At 33.4% G+C, this 19,321-nt stretch overlaps 2 protein-coding genes and 1 pseudogene across 2 annotated transcripts; all 3 read left to right on the top strand.

The window, feature by feature from the left end:
- The first annotated feature begins 2,464 nt into the window (after window positions 1-2,464).
- Window positions 2,465-5,972, top strand: LOC111399378 (G-type lectin S-receptor-like serine/threonine-protein kinase At4g27290). The gene is made up of 7 exons (XM_023026650.1): window positions 2,465-3,540; window positions 3,721-3,876; window positions 4,209-4,366; window positions 4,453-4,663; window positions 4,788-5,025; window positions 5,216-5,366; window positions 5,459-5,972. The coding sequence occupies exons 1-7, from the start codon at window positions 2,592-2,594 to the stop codon at window positions 5,765-5,767; spliced, it is 2,172 nt and encodes a 723-aa protein (XP_022882418.1). The 5' UTR covers window positions 2,465-2,591; the 3' UTR covers window positions 5,768-5,972.
- A 3,446-nt stretch (window positions 5,973-9,418) lies between these two features.
- Window positions 9,419-10,399, top strand: LOC111400020 (transcription repressor OFP8-like). Its single transcript, XM_023027495.1, has one exon. The coding sequence runs from the start codon at window positions 9,860-9,862 to the stop codon at window positions 10,391-10,393; it is 534 nt and encodes a 177-aa protein (XP_022883263.1). The 5' UTR covers window positions 9,419-9,859; the 3' UTR covers window positions 10,394-10,399.
- A 7,516-nt stretch (window positions 10,400-17,915) lies between these two features.
- Window positions 17,916-19,321, top strand: part of LOC111400110 — a 29,150-nt pseudogene continuing 27,744 nt past the window's right edge.

Genomic DNA, 19,321 nt, shown 5'->3' with positions numbered 1-19,321 from the left:
TATATATATATATATATATATCTATTTATCTCAATCTTTTTATTTCCAAACCTAAACCGATCACCAAAGCCCATCACTCCAAATTCCCGGAACGGGGATCGAGACTGTAAAATCCTTGAAGGGGGGCGGGGTACCTGATCCCTTCCTTTCTCCGTCCTGTCCCATTGATAAATAAATATCCCTTTGAAATATTTTTTTTTCTTAATTTTATAAGAATTATTTTGAAATTTCAATTTATTAACTAACAGGTCTTTATTTACATTACTTTAATAGCATGTTTGATGTATTGTATTAAATAGAATTAAGTGAGACAACAAATAATTTGATCACTTAAATCGACTTGGACTAGTCTATAGCTTAGTAGATTTGCATTTATGATAAGGCCTAAGAGTATGAGTTGGGTTGGGACGTGCATCAATATTAGAGCCCTACGTACTTCTATTTTTATTCAATATTATATACAAAACATGCACTTTCGTACGCAAAATTTATGGGCCATTAAAGCCCATGTGCATTGAGATGATGGAAGGCCAAGATGCCTCTTATGTTGCAGATAAACTTCACATTGCATCACTTATAATCACTTGTGTTCATTATATTCAAATTGCTAGCTAGTATGAGAGTGTGAGGGGCGCGACCTCCTCCACTAGGAAGTATTCTTTAGAAAATATGCAAGTTTAGATGTAAAGAAAAAGTCTCATACATCGAGAGACATAGAAAATACAATCAACTCTATTTTTAAAATACTTAATGATTATCTAGGTGACAAAAATAACCTAACCACCAGAAGACACGAAAATCTATATATTTTTATAAACTAGTTAAATAAAATGTTATAATCATCTCAATGAATTGTGCTATCGTCGTGGTATATAAATTGAGATACCTAGTAACCTTTTGAGTTTTGGAGGTAAACTTACAGAAAAATTTTAGCGTTAAGAGTTCAGAAAGATCAGAGCGAACACTAATGTGATAGCTTTAATATGAAAATATATTTCACTTCCAATGCTCTGTTACGAATTAGGCCGACTTTCATAATTACCTTTTTTTTTTTTTTTTCCTCATCAAAAACCCTTTCACTAGCTGTTGATGGTTTAGTAAGTTTGAACTTATAGTGGAAGAGAAAGTAGTTGTAATTGCTTGAGTTCAATAAGTTAAAGTTGGTTTGTTTGGTAATGTTTGTCCAACTAGTCAAAGAAAGTGCAATGCTTGGAGAGGCAAATAGAGATGAAAACGAAAGGCAAACTTGACACTAATATTATTTTTAGGAATTCTTATATAATATAATCTATATATTCTACAGAAAATACTCTTGAGAATTCTAGAAGCACAAATTTTAAAACCTATTGGTACACATTTTTCAAATGTAATTGATATTTGATGATGAAAGATAGGAGTTTTATTGGAAAGTCATTCTCAGGCACTGAAAAGTCAAAGTCCAAGTTCTTTGAGATAGGTCAAAATAATGAGTAAATAACAACATTAAAAGTTAGAGAATTTTCAGACTAGTCTCAAACTATATCCCTTAGCTCTCCTGGGTACCTATTGAATTTTTGTTTTTAAATAATCCCCGAAGTTTTGATTGTTGGTTCACGTAGATCCATTAGGAAGAACAGAGTTGGAAAAGTTGCTAAACAGTCGTGTGCTCTACACATGATCTCATTTTTCGAAATTATTTCTTCAAGACAAATTAAGGAGACAAAAGAGAAGATAATAGAATAAAAGAAAAAAACAAAATAAATAATAATCTGTTATCGAGGGATTTCAATCACAAACATAGTTTATGGATGACCAAAGAATAAAAACAAATAAACACATCTTCTCAAATCCTTATTATTATTTTTTTTTACTTATTGTCACTGTCAACTTCATCGTCTGCCTCACCCCAAACTCCCTCTTGTTTCTTGGGAAACCCAAGAGAAGGACAAATAGAAAAAAAAAAATCAAAATAGAATAAAACCGTATACATCCCTTGCCCGATCCTTCCACTTCGTCCTATTGCCTCCAATTACTTCACCACTTTTTCTTCTGTGTTTAAAGTAATCAGATTCAAATCAAGTGACCATTTCATGGAATTTTCGACAGTCCGTCCAAAAGGACACATGTCTACCAAAAATCAAAATCTGAAGATTTAAAAAATCAAAGAAACTTGAATATGGATCCAATTGCTCAAAGTGTGTAATTTGGGGACTGAGGTAGCAAATTTTCCAAAATCCATTGGTAGTATTTAGTAAACAAAAACACTAATTCAATCATATAACAAATTAATGGAAGGCTTAACAAGAATTGCTTTTCTCTGTAATTTAATTTTCTCTGTTCTTTTCACTTGTGAAGCAGTAGACACCATAACTGTAAACACTTCTCTTACAGATGGAAACTACGTCGTTTCATCAGGGGGAACATTTGAAATGGGATTCTTCAGCCCAGATAATTCTATCAACAGGTACATAGGAATATGGTACAAACAAATTTCAGTGAAAACAATTGTATGGGTGGCCAATAGAGAAACCCCTTTTAATGATACTTCAGGAGCTTTGAAGTTGACAGAGAATGGGAATTTGGTACTTGTCAATGGTACTGATGGAGTTGTTATGTGGTCATCCAATTCCACTGGTGGTACTATGAGTATGAGTCCGGTGGCACAACTACTCGACTCGGGAAATCTTGTCATACGAGGTTCGAGGGACGGAAATTACACTTGGCAGAGTTTTGATCATCCAACAGACACGGCCTTGCCTGGGCTGAAAATGGGGAAGAATTTAGTGACGGGCGTTGACCGGATTCTATATTCGAGGAAGAGTAACAACGATCCTTCGCGGGGAGACTATATGTATCTTATGGATACTCATGGATATCCACAACACATGATGATGACTGGTTCGACTGTTCGTTTTCGATCAGGACCATGGAATGGTTTGGCGTTTAGTGGGTCTCCAGGCCTAAAAACGAATCCGATCTACACATTTCAATTCGTGTTCAATCAAGAGGAAGTATACTATAGCTTTGACCTCGTTAACCCTCATGTTTACTCAAGGCTTGTATTGGATCCGGATGGAGTTCTTCGACGATTTTCGTGGAATAATAGAACACAGGTTTGGACTAATTTGGTTAGTGCACCAGCTGATAATTGTGACATTTATGGACAGTGTAATGGATATGGTAAATGTACAATTGGTGAGTCTCCGATTTGTAGTTGTTTGGATAAATTTAAGCCTAAAAACCCGAAAGATTGGCTCTCGGCCGTTTGGTCAGATGGTTGTGTTCGTAGAACGCCGTTGAATTGTAATAGCGATGGTTTTGTAAAGTATTCTAGAGTTAAATTACCTGATACAAGAAAATCTTGGTATAATTTGAGCATGTCACTTAAGGAATGCAGGCAAATGTGTAAGAATAATTGTTCTTGTATGGCTTATTCCAATATAGATATAAGAGGGAAAGGAAGTGGTTGCTTTCTTTGGTTTGAAGATCTGATGGACATTAGATATTACGATGGAAACGATGGTCAAGATATCTATATTAGGATGGCATCCTCTGAGTTAGGTATGTTTTAATACATATTATTGCCATAAAGAATGCCGTTATTGCAAGGCAAATGGTAAAGTTCACATGAAGGGTGAACTAACTTTGCAAAACAGTTAATCGGCCACTTCTTATCGTTTTTGTTGTACGTTAACTAAATATTTATAATGCCTTATAATGATGTGTTGTAAACTCTGATAGGCTCAAGTGGGTTGAGAAAGAAGATACTTAGGGCATGTTTGGCATCACTTGGGGCAGTTCTTATATTGTGCCTCATACTCATCTCATTTACTTGGAAGAAGAAGAAGAGGGTTAGAGAAAAACAGCAGCAGGTGCAGCAACAGCTGACTCGAGAAGGTGAATGCTCTATATATTTTTTATATTTTTGATCAAGCAGATTGCATCATTTTCTGATTTAAAACTTGTTGAGGATTTAAATTTAAATTTATATGTCGCTTCTTTAAAAGTTTAAACTTTTAAATGTGGCATTTATCCTGGTAGTAGAGCCAAAAAATGGTGGGTTTGATTCTTCGTTGACACCCATTAATGAAAATTGTGTACTGGTGGAGTATTTGATGAAAAATAAATTTCAACTGCACATGAAGGGTGTGTTGAAGATTAAGCCCATGTTTGATTTGGTTAAATATCAAATTTTTTGATGTAACGAGTATATTCCATTTTTTTCACAGGATCAATAGGAAGCAGTTCAAGACAATTTTACACAGCAGAAAATGACAATGGAGATCTTGACCTACCATTGTTTGATGTAACAACAATATTAGAAGCTACCAATTACTTTTCACCTGGCAACAAGATTGGAGAAGGTGGATTTGGACCAGTGTACAAGGTAAATTCTATATTTTACTCGGTAATTTAAACTATAATTATAACATAATAGTAACCTAAATTATTATTTATATCAAAATTGCTCAGGGTGTACTCAGAAAGGGGAAAGAAATTGCTGTGAAGAGGCTATCAAAGTATTCAATACAAGGAGATGACGAGTTCAAAAATGAAGTAATTTTAATTGCAAAGTTACAACATAGGAATCTTGTGAATCTTATTGGATGTTGCATTCATGAAGAAGAGAAAATTCTTATCTATGAATTCATGCCTAACAATAGCTTGGACACTTACATATTTGGTTAGTTTTTCTCAAGACTATACCATATTTCATTTCGTTAAGGTCGTCTACATAATATCGTCATGTCCAGTGCTGTTACCAAATATGCTAGTTGAATCATTTGCTAAATGAGAAATTTTTGCAGATAAGGATCGAGGTAGATTGTTGGATTGGGAAAAGCGGTTTCAAATTATCAATGGAATTGCTCGTGGATTACTTTATCTTCATCAAGACTCCCGATTGAGAATCATTCATAGAGATCTAAAGGCTGGAAACATTTTGTTGGATGCTGATATGAACCCGAAAATATCAGACTTCGGCATGGCGAGAAGTTTTGGAGGGAATGAAATTGAAGCAAACACACGAAGGGTTGTCGGTACATAGTAAGGATTCCAACATAAGTTATGCATGCTTGACTTGTTTGATGAGTTAGGTTGCACACTGGACAATATTATTAAAGAAGAATAAGTTGAATCTTGTCTTTATACTGTTGAGTTCTGGATACTAAACATTATCTAAGCTCTCTTTTCTTTCTTTAAATGACAAAATCTCAATATAATTGTTGTTTTGCAGTGGCTATATGTCACCCGAATATGTGGTTGATGGTCACTTCTCAGTCAAATCTGACATATTCAGCTTTGGTGTCCTCATTCTGGAAATCATAAGCGGACAAAAGAACAGAGGATTTTTTCATCAAGATCACCATCACAATTTGCTTGGACATGTAAGTTTTTGGTTTCTTACTTTAATTCTTCCAACATTCTTAACTCCTCAAATTCTTACATCTAACTTTGATTCTTTCCACTCATCAATTAGGCATGGATTCTACACAATGAAGGACGATCTCTAGAATTAATCGACTCACATTTAGCTCAATCGTGCTACTTGTCTGAAGTACTTCGATCAATGCATGTCGCTCTATTATGTGTACAGAGAAATCCTGAAGATCGGCCAAATATGTCGAATGTTGTCCTAATGTTGGCAAGTGCAGGGGCATTGCCTAAGCCTAAAGAGCCCGGTTTTTTCACAGAAAGAAATTCATTTCTTGGATTTGAAACTTCATCAAGTAAGCCTACGGTAAGTTCTGCCAATGAATTGAGCTTCACGGAAATGGAAGGTAGATAAAAATATATAAAGAATTAGTGCCATAAATGCATATATTACTCATTTATATTAAAATTTTCATTCAACGAAAACATTTTATCAATCTATGTCTTTTATCAATTTATGTGTTTTATGAATTTCTAGCGTTTCTTCAATTTTTTGGTCTTAAAATTTATTTATGTATGATCTAATCACTGCAGTCTATACTATTGTTGATATTAGAGTCTCTTGTAGGCAATGTGTTGTAAAAGAATGAGAAATTTTGGAAATGAAATCAGTATTATATGTCTTTCTATAAAAATGGACAATATCTTAAAAGAAAAATAAATAGGCAACAACTATGTCGCCATTCTTAACCTAACATAATATGTAATCACTTATATACAGTTTCAATTCATTTACTTAATCAAAAACTTCACAAGTTCTAGAATAAATTGGAAGGAGTAGATGATGTAAACGAAGGGAAATTTAGTCTTGGATGAGGTTTATTTCTTGTTTGGAGCGCCCAAACTTATTGGGCCATCCAATGTGTTTTTGGGGTTTGGCTAACAATTACTAGGGATGACAATTTGNGCAAAAAATTTAAATATGCTTAAAATAATTTTAGCCAGTTTATTAAGTGACAGTCTTATCTGGAAATTTCACTTTGTTAAGTGACGGTCTTCATTTACACTACTTTAATAGCATGTTTGACGCATGGTACTATATAGAATTAAGTGAGAGAAAAAGTCTTGAATATCGAGAACTCCACTTGGCATATAGAATTTCTTTCACAGGGGTTTTACTGAATGCACACAATGGAGGGGGTGAATATTTTTGTGGTAATATTTTACTCATATAGGATTCACCCCGTGTGAGTATTTTGATTCCATTCTGTAATGCATTATTCTGTACACACAAAATAATGCTAACGAGAAACATGAAAAAGAAGATCAATTCTTTCTTTGAAATGTCTAATGTTTGGCCTAAGCGGCAAATGACAGTCTAGGCGCTAGAAGGCATACCATCTATTTATTTATTTTTATTTTTTAAATAAAATGTTATTAATCATCTTATTAAAATAATCAAAATAATGCTCTCATAAAAAAATAATTATTGATTTTCTCAGAATAACATAAATAATATTAGAAATAGAAAAAAATTGTATTACATCTAGGCTTCGCATAGGTACACCAAGAGTCATAGGGAGGTCCTCACGCCTTTTACAACCTTGCTACTAGAGAGCCGTGTGCGAGTTGTTGAATTTTATTTTTAGTGTCTTTAGAAATTGGGAGTACGCAACATTAGATATGTCATATTATGGGTTCATCATCTAACCGAAATCACGTAGAAACAACATTTAAAGATTTTCGTTAATAATACGTTTGAAAAAAAATTCATTTTTTTGATCCCACAGTTCAACTTGTTTGGGTCCTGGGCATTGTTGACATATAATTTTAGCAACAACTGACCTCACATGACCTCATGTGGGTCCGTCAGTGACAATGCCTAAAAATTAGTTATGCCAAGTTAAAAAGAAAAGTTAAAAAAGTTTTTCAGTGTCATTTTTTGGTCCTATACAAATGTATAAAATCCAAGTAGACTGACCTTTTCTGCTATCACTGAGATAACTTGGACATTAAAATATGGGGCGAATGTCATTTAGCTTTTGTTGGGACTTTTGGAAAGAAAGAACAAAAATTTCACTTCTTAGTGCTTTTTAGTTCTTGGAAGCTTTAGGACTTTTGAAGATGCTTATTTTGAAAGAGGAATGAGAAGAGCCACTCCGAATTTTCATCAAGTTTTGTGGGATTAATTTCTAGGGATTCGGGATGTGTTGTACAAAGACGACAAGATCGACCATTTTATTCATGATGGATAATATTACAGTAGGTGATATTTACGGTTCTTTTTGTTTTTCTAATAATCTCAATTAATAGTTTTTGTAAAGTGAAAATTTTCCTTTATATCGACATTGACACACACAAACCACCCTAAAGAGTTGGCATATTCAAACTACTTTAAAGGCGTTGCAAAATGGACATATCCTATTAAAAAAAATAAATAAATAAATAAATAAATAAAAATCCAACCTTGAGGGCCTCACCACCCTGCCCCTAGAGTATCGTGAGTGAGGTAAATCGCAGGATGTGTCCCAACAGGTCAGGAAACAAGAGCTTGTATATATCAGGAATCGAATTCTCACACTACGACTGCCAACAAGACTAAGACTACTTCACTCCTGTCATTTGCATCACTGGGATATGTCCCGAAAGGCGAAAGAAGAAGAAAATACAAAAAGAGGCACAGGATGAGCATATTTGATAGTACATTAAATCAATTATACAACTCATTCGGAGTTAGAATACAAAGATGAGGGAAAATTTTGGAGGAAAATTTCTGGTTTCCTTATATGAATCCAACTCTTGTAGAAACAATACGAGGGACGTCTTTTAAGGCCTACTGCCGTCTAGAAATAGAGGGAGACACATTCTAACATATTTTAGGAGCATAGAAGGAGACAAGAACTACCAAGATCGATTCCAGGACTCAAAGATTAAATTTAAAATTTATTTGGGTGATGTGGATTCTTCAATATATATTTTTGTTTTCTTCCTCATAATATGTTAGGCTAGATTTCTTTGTGCCACGATAATGATGAACCTTGTAATATGAATTTTTTATCTTTAGTTTTACATATTTGACATTGAAAACATGTTTTTGAAATTTGAATGATTTATATGATTATCAGTTCTCTACAATTATTGTACACGATAGTTGTATGAATTTGGTCGGTTATTTTATACATTTGAAAGAAGGAAAATAGGCTCGACATATGGTAAATCACCATAGGGTTTGATATGGAATAAAAATATATCGTTACTTTCTATGTAAATCTTTAAGTGTCCATAAAAATTCACTCACTCTTGTATGTTCTCATCCGTCAAATAAATATAATCGAATCATATATAAGAGTACGTTTAACATTATTCAAGAGAAATTATTGAATAAAGTAGGAACATTGATTATTCAAAATTTAATTGTGTTGTCAAAGAATAAAACTAAGATATATAAGCATTATTACATGAAAATTCGAGATCCCGGTGTGCTTGTCATCGATTAGAACACATCAAATTGTGTTCAGCATAACTCGCATTTAGCCTAATTAATTTACTCATAATTGCATAAGTAGATCATTTTAGTCATAATTCTATCACAAAGAAACACATCACATTATTATTATTTCGGTTAACATCGTGATAATTAAAATTGAACTAAATCAATTTTTATGGGATGATATTTAGACTCAAATCAACTTTATTACTTGTTAATAAACGGTACACTTGCTGTGATTTTAAATTGAAAGATATTTTCGTGAACAATACTTTCTAGGCTAAAGTTTCGATGCCAATTCTTAAAGATTAACACGAGGGTACTCAAATACGAAGAAAACCTTGGCATGGTAGACCAAATGTCCCATTATTCACCAATCTATTAGTGTTAAGAGTGATTTTCCACGCTAGCTAAATATAAAAATGATAATTAATATATAAAGACTCGAAATACTCATCTTAACAATTAAATTTATAAGGTCAAACTTCAGGAAACTTTGCATTAGAGTTTAAAAAACTCAAAACGAACATACTATTAATATTTCAAACTAATAAGCATATTGTGAATCATGTTAAAAATATCCCACCCCACCCAACTCTACCTAGGCCTTCATGTTATTGTTGAAATTGAAGTCAGTCAAATGTAGACAAGATAGAACACTAAATTGGGATGAAGTTTGTCATCCTCATTTTTAAATTAAAAGAGGACCCAAAGTCCAAATGTACCTAACCAAACCACCCTCTTCTAGCATGAATTTGATTTCCTTTGTTTATAAATTCATTCACACTGAAACAAGAACTTCCCCAAATTCCTTCACTGCCCACAAACTGTCAAGGTCAATGGAGAATCACTTCAAAATGCGATTTCGATCATCCCTCATATCATGCAAATCCAAAAACAGCATCGACGATATTGAGGATCCGGCTTTTATTCCTAAGACACTCAGAATCATCAAAACTACCAGTTGATCGAGTATTACTCACCACATCCTCGTCCATTTCCACTCATGTGCAGACACAAATGGCCGGAAAAATTATCCGAGGAGCGAAATGCCTACTTGTTTCTACTGAAATCGATGGTCGACAGTGCCCTCCGGTATCTCCCATTTCACCTTTCAATGCACACTACGAGTTCCAAAAATTTCATTCAGAGAAGAAGACTAGAAAGGCCACAAACAAGAAGGTTCATTCAAAGACTAAAAAGTGCGATTTTCATGACAAAGAAGAATTCACTACTGAAAAATGCGGCATCGGTAATGGATTTAAGGCAGGGGCTCGGTCGAGAAGAGCTCAAAGGAAGATTCCTAAGGAGGGTTTAATGACATTACAAGAAGGGGTTAAAGATAGCTTAGCAGTGGTGAAGCGTTCGAGTGATCCATATACTGATTTCAGAACATCAATGGTGGAAATGATTGTTGAAAAGCAGATTTTTACGGCAAAAGAACTTGAGAATTTGTTGCAGTGTTTCCTTTCTTTGAATTCTTACCATCATCATAGGGTTATTATTGAAGTTTTCTACGAAATCTTGGAAGCTTTCTTTGTGTCTTATGTGTAACAACAATGCTTCATGTACATCATAGTAAACAACTTTTTGTTCACTCCGTCACGTATCAAACTTTGATTTGACAGTTTAAAAAAAATCAGACTTTCCATCAATCACACGTTGACCTTGCTTTGTAGTTTATTGCACAATTCGAAATTCACAAATTGCTTTCGAATTTGTTTGATTAAATTTATATAAAAAAAAAAATCTTAATTAGAAGAGTTTTCAAAGAAAGTTAGTTCAATATTACTTCCTCTAAACATTCTTTTGAGAAAAGATTTTTTTTTAGACAATTAGTTCCCAAATATCAATTAAAGTAACTTCCTCATAGAACCCTTCTACAAAAAGGATTCATGTACATCATAGTGTATAGCTTTGTGTACACTCCATCACGTACCAAACACTGATTTAACAATTTAAAAAAAAAAAAATCAAACTTTCCATCAATCAGACATTGACATCGCTTTGTAGTTTATTGCACAATTCAAAATTCACAAATTTCTTTTGAATTTGTTTGATTAAATTTATAAAAAAAAAATTCTCTTAATTAGAAGAGTTTTCAAAGAAAGTTAATTCAATATTACTTTCTCTAAAAGTTCTTTCGAAAAAAGAATTTTTTTAGAAAGTTAGCTCCCACATTTCAATTAAAGTAACTTCCTCATAGAACCCTTCTACAAGAAGGGTTCATGTACATCATAGTGTATAGCTTTGTGCAGGGGCGGACCCACATGGGGTCAAATGACCCCACAAAATTTTGCCCCTTTTTTTTTTTTTTTTTTTTTTTACAATCTACTTTGATGCACTCGTCGGAATGCCAAATGAAGTTAAAATATTACATTCTTAATATCATTTCAAAGTGCTCATGGCCTAGTTTTTCACTCATTAATGACATGCGAAGTGGTCAACTATAGCAAAAGTTATGACATGTTAAAATATGCAGTTTGAAAGTAGTATTTTGAGAATTTCGATAATATCCCAACTTTAAAAATTCATTTGCGATCATGTGCTATCTGAATCCACAAATTGTCTATGCCATGTGAAAGTTTGTTTCGAAAATTACATCGTTTTCATATCAAATGGTCCAAACGGATATCGAAAATAGTTAAATACGTATCAAATGTATACCTCAAAAAAGACGTCTAACTTTTTTTTTTTTTTAAATTCAGTTGCTTATTATTTTTGCACGATAAATTTTTCAATATAATTTATATTGTTTCATTCGGAAGTCTTACATGAAATATGACGTAAATTTTTCGGGGTCGTTACGGATTAAATACAATTTTAATTACTTTCAAATTATATTTGCTACAAATTTGAATTTCATTTACTTCCTGAACTAAACTTGAATTTTATTTCAATTAATTTAATTTCTATATTCAATTTAATTTACTCAATGTTACTTCAGCATTTGCCAGTGAAATGATAAACAAAACTATACAAGTAACAAAATTTATTTAATGATATTAACAACGATGTAATTATACAACGTTTTCAAAGTGTCAAAATACATATTAACTTATTTTTATTGATAATATGTTGTTTATTAAAAAAAATTATTTTTTAAAATTTTGACCCCACAATACTAAAGTTCTGGGTCCGCCCCTGGCTTTGTGTGCACTGCGTCATGTATCAAGTTCTGATTTGATAGTTTAAAAAAAATTAGACTTTCCATCAATCACACGTTGACATTGCTTTGTAGTTTATTGCACAATTCTAAATTCACAAATTCCTTTCGAATTTGTTTGATTAAATTTATAAAAAAAAAAAAATCTTAATTAGAAGAGTTTTCAAAGAAAGTTAGTTCAATATTACTTTCTCTAAAAGTTTTTTCGAAAAAAGAACTTTTTTTAGATAGTTAGTTCCCAAATATCAATTAAAATAACTTCCTCATAGAACCCTTCTACAAGGGTTCATGTACATCATAGTGTACAGCTTTGGCAGTTTAAAAAAAAAAAAATCAGACTTTCCATCAATCACACGTTGACATCGCTTTGTAGTTTATTGCATAATTCGAAATTCACAAATTGCTTTCGAATTTGTTTGATTAAATTTATTGAAAAAAAATCTCTTATTTAGAAGAGTTTTCAAAGAAAGTTAGTTCAATATTACTTCCTCTAAAAGTTCTTTCGAAAAATGAAATTTTTTTAGACAGTTAGCTCCCAAATATCAAGTAAAGTAACTTCCTCATAGAACCCTTCTATAAGAAGCAAAAACCTTGTCAAACATGCCCTAATTGCAACGATTGTAGCCTTTCTCTATCTTATCATTTTGTGGAGGGTTAACACTAATGATTGGTTTCGGTATTCAATTTAAGTCTCTCTTAAAGGTTTTTATTAACTACTCAGGAATATGAACAAAACAAGTGCATCCAAACGCTTGAAAATGCCTACAGTACTGCCCCAGTATGCGAATTAAATTCATGTTGGAGTCCAACAAGCACGTGAACAGCCCCTAAGCCATGGAAAAAGGGACAAGATGGAGAAAGTTTGTGATCGATTCGCTATTAAAAAGGAAAATTATCGGAATGCAATTATCTAAGGAAGTAAAGGCGCGGGGCAAAAAACCAACTCGACCAGCCTAATCGAAGTGGAAAATAACGATTTTCTTTTATTTTTGTCCCTTGTAACCGAAGGAAGTATTGTAAATGATTCGAATAATAATACAAGAGGGAAATATTTATTGCATTATAATTAGGACAGCACCTAAACTATCAAATCTTAAAAGTGATATGGTCAAATGTCTCACTCAGGATTTTGGCTTCATGCCTCAGGACAAATAATCCAAACTATAAATTTATGTTAATAATTTATAAAATAAGCAAATATTATATATTATGTGTTACGTACATTTATATGGTAATGTTAGTAATCAAATCCAATGAATTAACACAAAATATTAATAATTCAGGCTAAAAAATACAATAAACACCCTGTCATTCAGTTTCAGTTGGCTACAATAAAATAGTAATAAGGTTATTTTAGAATAAATTTTGTGAAAAATGATTATTTTGAAGTATATATGGTTAAAAAGTAGGAAAAAATTATGGGTTCAAGTGTAAAATTATTTTATGATAGAATATGATTTAAAAAAATAAATAAAAATCTATACCAAACAGAACGTAGAGAAATTCTAACGAGTCGTACAGGCACAAAAGATTTGAATGTGGAGATTTGAGTTTCGACTCTCGAGCCACTTTTAATTTGAGAAAAAGCTTTGGCAGTGAGATGTCATTTGTCTATGGTTATAATTGTTGCATTATAGAATTTGTGATTGCTGACAGGTTTTGTATTATTCTACAGCATGAGCAGGAAATAAGTTGATAAAATTAATTTGTTATTTTTGTGTGTTCGAAGTATTCAACGCCCTAAATAAGTAAGGCGATTTTTGGATGAAACCATCCAAAATATCTACCATATTTACTATAAATGATGGAATTTCATCATGTTTGATATTTAAATTAAAGTCAACAACTAATTTTAACTATACATTTTATGTGATTCAAAATTTTTCAATTTCATATTTCATCAATTTTTATTAAAATCTACTAAAAATATAATTTTGATCTCCATCAAACAGGGGCTTTGCCACGTTTGGTATATGTTTTTTAAAATTATTTTTCAACTACATATTTTTTGAATAAAATAATTTTATATGTAAATTCATAACTTTTCATACTTTTAACTACACATGCTTCATATAATTCACTATTACAAAATTCATTCTAAAAAAATTGTTAGGCAAATTGTTGTCAAATGACTTTTCGGGCGATGTGTAACTCGGTATATTTTCTTAGTCGACATCGATCAAATGACTGAATGGTAAATCGACACTTCAATGAAATGACCAGACCCCAAAACTATTTGAATCATTAGAAGCAGTTTAATTTAATTAGTGCTGCTCATGGTCCGCTCCCCACTTATTTGGATGGCTTACAAATGGTAACCCACTTATTGATACACTTAATTCACTTACCCTCCTATTGGGCTTGACCCATAACCGTAGCCTAATGTTACCTATTTAATTGGCTGTCTCTCTTTTGGCCCTGGCATGCTTTTTCTCTACTTCCTTTGCCTTTAAGAAAAGGACCATACTTGGACACTATGGACACCATTATAGTGTTCATTATGTCGAAGTAGAATAATCTTTAAGAAAAATAGGTGATTTTTTCTCTTTGATTCTTGGTATACTGTTTTTCTTCCCCATTCTTGTTTTTGGGGCTGATCTTATACTGTGACTACACCTACTTTAGCGTGTCCTTTGTTGGTGATAAAAAAGCAACCATAAGTGTGAGAGGTTGAAGGGTTTTTTGGTTCGGTTTCTTCATTGAGTTGTGAAGGTGTTTTGAGCCCAGGGAAAGGCCTTGGTGATTAAGTATCACACCTCACAAAAATTTAAATCAACCAGACCCTTAATAAGTCCATGTTTAAATGTTACAAATGACTTTGCAACAAACGTTGAAGATCTTGTTTAAGGAAAAACGGAGAGTATAAAAGTAAGAGCATATTAATATTTGTTTAAGATGTCTATGGTGGGAAAGATTTAGAGCAATGTTTAAAACTTTGGCATGTAAAATTATGCATATGTTCAAGGCACTTGTGTCAACTCATGTCCATTACCCTGCTCGACTACTTTTAACATATGCAAAATTAAAATTGTACATGAATAAACTATTTCGTGTATAATTTTTGCTAAAAGTCACAAAAAATTAATGAAAAATAACTTAGTAATGCTTACAAATTAATCTGTCCACTTTATCTTTGATCAGAAACTCTACACCGTCACGGCCCTTTAGATAAATTAAACTGTCAATGCAAACACAATGCATGAAATATATTTTCACGAAGTTTAAAGAACCACATAGATGGCATCTTCGAACCAATTCTACCGTTAGATACAAATTCAAATTGGACCATTTTTAGCTCAATTGTTGACTTGAATAAATTGGTTATATTCATGACCCCTCCCCACCACCCCCACCAAAAAAAAAAAATCCGTAACCATTAAGTCATGGCACTGAAAGAGATAAATCGAAAAAGGAGGCTCGAGGAAGTGATAAAGAACGATTTCAAAATATTTTAGGAGTCCATGAATGCAGTCAATTTGTTTAAGTCAATAAAGAGGCGAAAAACACTTATCTGCATTCTTATCTAGGTAGAATTGGTAAAAAAAAAATTATATGGAAGAAAGATGTAGAATAATATGATTTATAATATATTTGGATAGAAATAACACAAGTAAATTTGGAAACAATAAAAGAGCTAATGTTGAGATTACAATCTTATCTAGGTAGAATTGGTAAGAAAAAAAATATATATGGAAGAAAGATGTAGAATAATATGATTTATAATATGTTTGGATAGAAATATAAATTTGGAAACAATAAAAGAGCTAATGTTGAGATATATATATATATATATATATAAGGGATAAGAAGAAGTGAAGTGGGGTTTATATAGAAAAAAAATTAATACAAAACTTAAGAACATCTCCTTCTTCCGGGCTTGGAATCGGTTATTTTTAGTATAAGTGGAGTTAAATAATAGTATTTCATGATCACATGCTTGTAGTGACTCCATCAATTTTGTGTGACGCCTTGAGATGTTACACCTAAACATGGTAAATGTTCTAATATTTGACTAATGTTTGACCAGATAAATTTTCTAATATTTGACTAATGTCATGATTTTTGCGTGATTCCCTCTTGCATGATGATACTCATCTAATACTTTAACATTTATCTATATAAAGGCAAAAAAAATTTTTGACTTAAGACGTTACACCTAAACATTATATCCTATTGTTACAGTATGGGAAGCATATGTTAGAAGTATGACTCAAATAGGAGTCTAAATTGCATTAGATTTCTTACATTTTTTGGGACTCTTTTAGGGCTAGATTTTATATTATAAATACAAGGCTCCTCTGTTAGTTTTATTGAAGCGTTTTGCTGTATTGTATTCTCCTTTCATAGTGAATTAATAAAACATCGTTCCTTCTGCCAATTGTTCTTTTACTTACTTTAACTTTGTTCTTGGATTATTTGTGATATTGTTCAATACTTCAATTACAACAAGTGAAATTCATTAAATCTCAATTCCTGCATTATTGGTCAATCGGGCCTCAACAAGTGGTATCAGAGCAGGGTTGTTGGTGGATTTTTGGCCTGAAACTGATTAGAAAATCGTCTGAAAATTACCAAAAAATCAGAAAACGAATCTGTCCAATTTTTCGATTTTCTGCCGGATCTGTTTTTGCGTTTTCTAGTCAAACCAAAACGAGTTTGAAGAAACGAATACCACCAGTGGACTCAGCAGACAGAACCGGTCCAAAAATGGTCAAAGGTCGTCGGCGCGTTTTCCAACCAGTCGTCGGCGGTGGTAACTCCGCGCGAGAGAGTGGCGGCGCGTGAGGTGTTTTCCAGCGACGGTGTCTTCAGGCAATTTTCTCCGGACGATGAGACGGACCTTGTGGTGATGTCCATTTTCAGTTTTGGGCAAAATTGTGGTTCTGGACTATTTTGCCCTTTGCACGTTCGGTAGTTTTCAGTTTTTGGGTGTTGCAGGTTGCAAATTCTTCCTAATTTGATTGAGATTTTTTAGAGATGAATTCGTTGAAGTATGAAATTTCGCTATTGGATCGCAATACAAGATTTTCGCTATGGCAAGTAAAGGTGAGAGCTGTGTTGACGCAGATGGATCTTCATGATACTTTGCTGGGTTTTGATAGGATGCCAGCAAGCTTGTCTATGGAGGAAAAACAACGGAAGGATCGGAAGGCTTTAGCGCAAATCCAACTTCATTTATCCAACAATTTGCTGCAAAATGTTTTGAAGGAGAAGACAGCAGCTACTTTGTGGCTCAAGTTGGAGCAGTTGTGCATGACAAAGAGTTTGACGAGCAAACTGACTCTAAAGCAGAGGTTGTATTCTCATCGCATGGCGGAAGGAGGGTCACTGCAGGACCACATTGCTGTGTTCAAGGAGATCGTTGCAGATTTGGAGACGTTGGAAGGAAAATATGATGAAGAGGATCTAGCCTTGGTCCTGTTGTGTTCGCTACCCAATTCTTTTTCGTCATTTCGTGATACTATTCTGTATAATCGTGACACGTTATCCATTGAGGAGGTATACGACGTCCTGTTCTCAAAAGAGAAGATGGAGTTGTTGGTTGGAGATCCTACATCTAGGAATGGGGATACTTTTGTTATTTATGGTGATTGACGGAGGGGTAGATCGAAGGTGAAGTACAGTAATGTGTATTGTTATTACTGCAAGAGGAAAGGACACATCAAGAAAGATTGCGACAAGTTATAAGGTAAAGGTGATTTAAATGCAAATCATGAGGGGCAATCAAGTAATTCGAATGAGACTAATATTGCTGAAATTTTTTGTGATGATGGATATGTGATGTTGGCTGTATCTGACGGGGAATCCAAACATGAGGAGTGGATTCTGAATTATGTTTGTTCGTATCATATGTGTCCCAATGGGGCTTTATTTCAAACATATGAGACGGTGAAGTAAGGTGGAGTTGTCATGGGAAACAACGAATCTTGTCGGGTTGCAAGAATCGGTCGGGTCAGATTGAGGCTACAGGATGGAAGAGTGAGGACACTTGATCAGGTTAGCCATGTTCCAGACTTGACAAAAAATCTCATATCACTTAGTACCTTGGATGAAAAAGGGTACAAATTTTTTGGTGGAGGTGGAGTCTTGAAAGCTCGAATGTGTGTTTGGGTTGTACTGGAGAGACGGAGGAAATCCCAGTTGTACATCTTGCAGGGGAGCGCAGAACCAGTTCATAAACATTTGGACAAGTTTAATATCGTGGTGGACATTCAATTTGGTACAGTACCTCTCGAGTTTGGCTCTAGGTCAATTAAGAACTTTGCTCAAGGGAGTATTGGTGATTCCGCTTTGCCACCAATTTTAGCGGGTACACCGTGTTCTTGTAATGCCAATGGACTCATGGAGCGTAGGTACAGTTTTGGAGATGTCTGTAATGTTTTAGAAATCATTGAAGATGACAATATTGGCAAGGGACCTTTTGATTGTGCATTTGGTGTGGTTTTTGCTACAGGGTGTGCTTCGATTCTGTCCAGTGATTGTTAATTTCAAGAGGAATTTTGGGAACCCGAGTTTGGGTTCGGGTGTCGCGTGAGGACGCCGGGTGGAGGAACATGTTTTCGTGGAGAGTTTGGTTACTGGGTTGAGGAGCTTGGTTATTCTGATGCAGACGGATCATTTCTCAAGATGGAGAAATTTTGGAGTTTCGTTCGTTGCACCGAAATTTGAGTCAAGGTGGAGATTGTTAGAAGTATGACTCAAATAGGAATCTAAATTGCATTAGATTTCTTACATTTTTTGGAACTCTTTTAGGGCTAGATTTTATACTATAAATATAAGGCTCCTCTGTCAGTTTTATTGAAACATTTTGCTATATTGTACTCTCATTTCATAGTGAATTAATAAAACATCGTTCCTTCTGTGGGTTCTTATTTTACTTACTTTAATCTTGTTCTTGGATTATTTGTGATATTGTTCAATACTTCAATTACAACAAGTGAAATTCATTAAATCTCAATTCCTGCATTATTGGTCAATCAGGCCTCAACAGCATCACTATAAATATTGTATTTACTGTGTACGACAATTCTCGCCATGAAATCGTGATCTAATGGCATAGTAGTTTCTGGAGTGTTAGAAGCACCAAAAAATGGGTTGACGTCACCAGTTTACACTTTTCAACAATCTGTTGTAATTCATTTGAAATATTATATGGAAGAAAGGGGTTGAATAATAGAATTTACACTAGAATTAGATAGAAATAACTCAAATAAGTAAATTTAGAGATAACAAAAATTTAAATTGCACACACACACGAAAAAAAAAGGGCAATATGGAGCTTATAATAATTGTAAATTGGAAAGGTATAGATTTTG

Source organism: Olea europaea, chromosome 9 (genome assembly GCF_002742605.1).
Source record: "Olea europaea var. sylvestris chromosome 9, O_europaea_v1, whole genome shotgun sequence".
In the NCBI taxonomy this organism is placed as follows: Eukaryota; Viridiplantae; Streptophyta; class Magnoliopsida; order Lamiales; family Oleaceae; genus Olea; species Olea europaea.
This window is presented reverse-complemented; position numbering and strand designations above follow the sequence as displayed.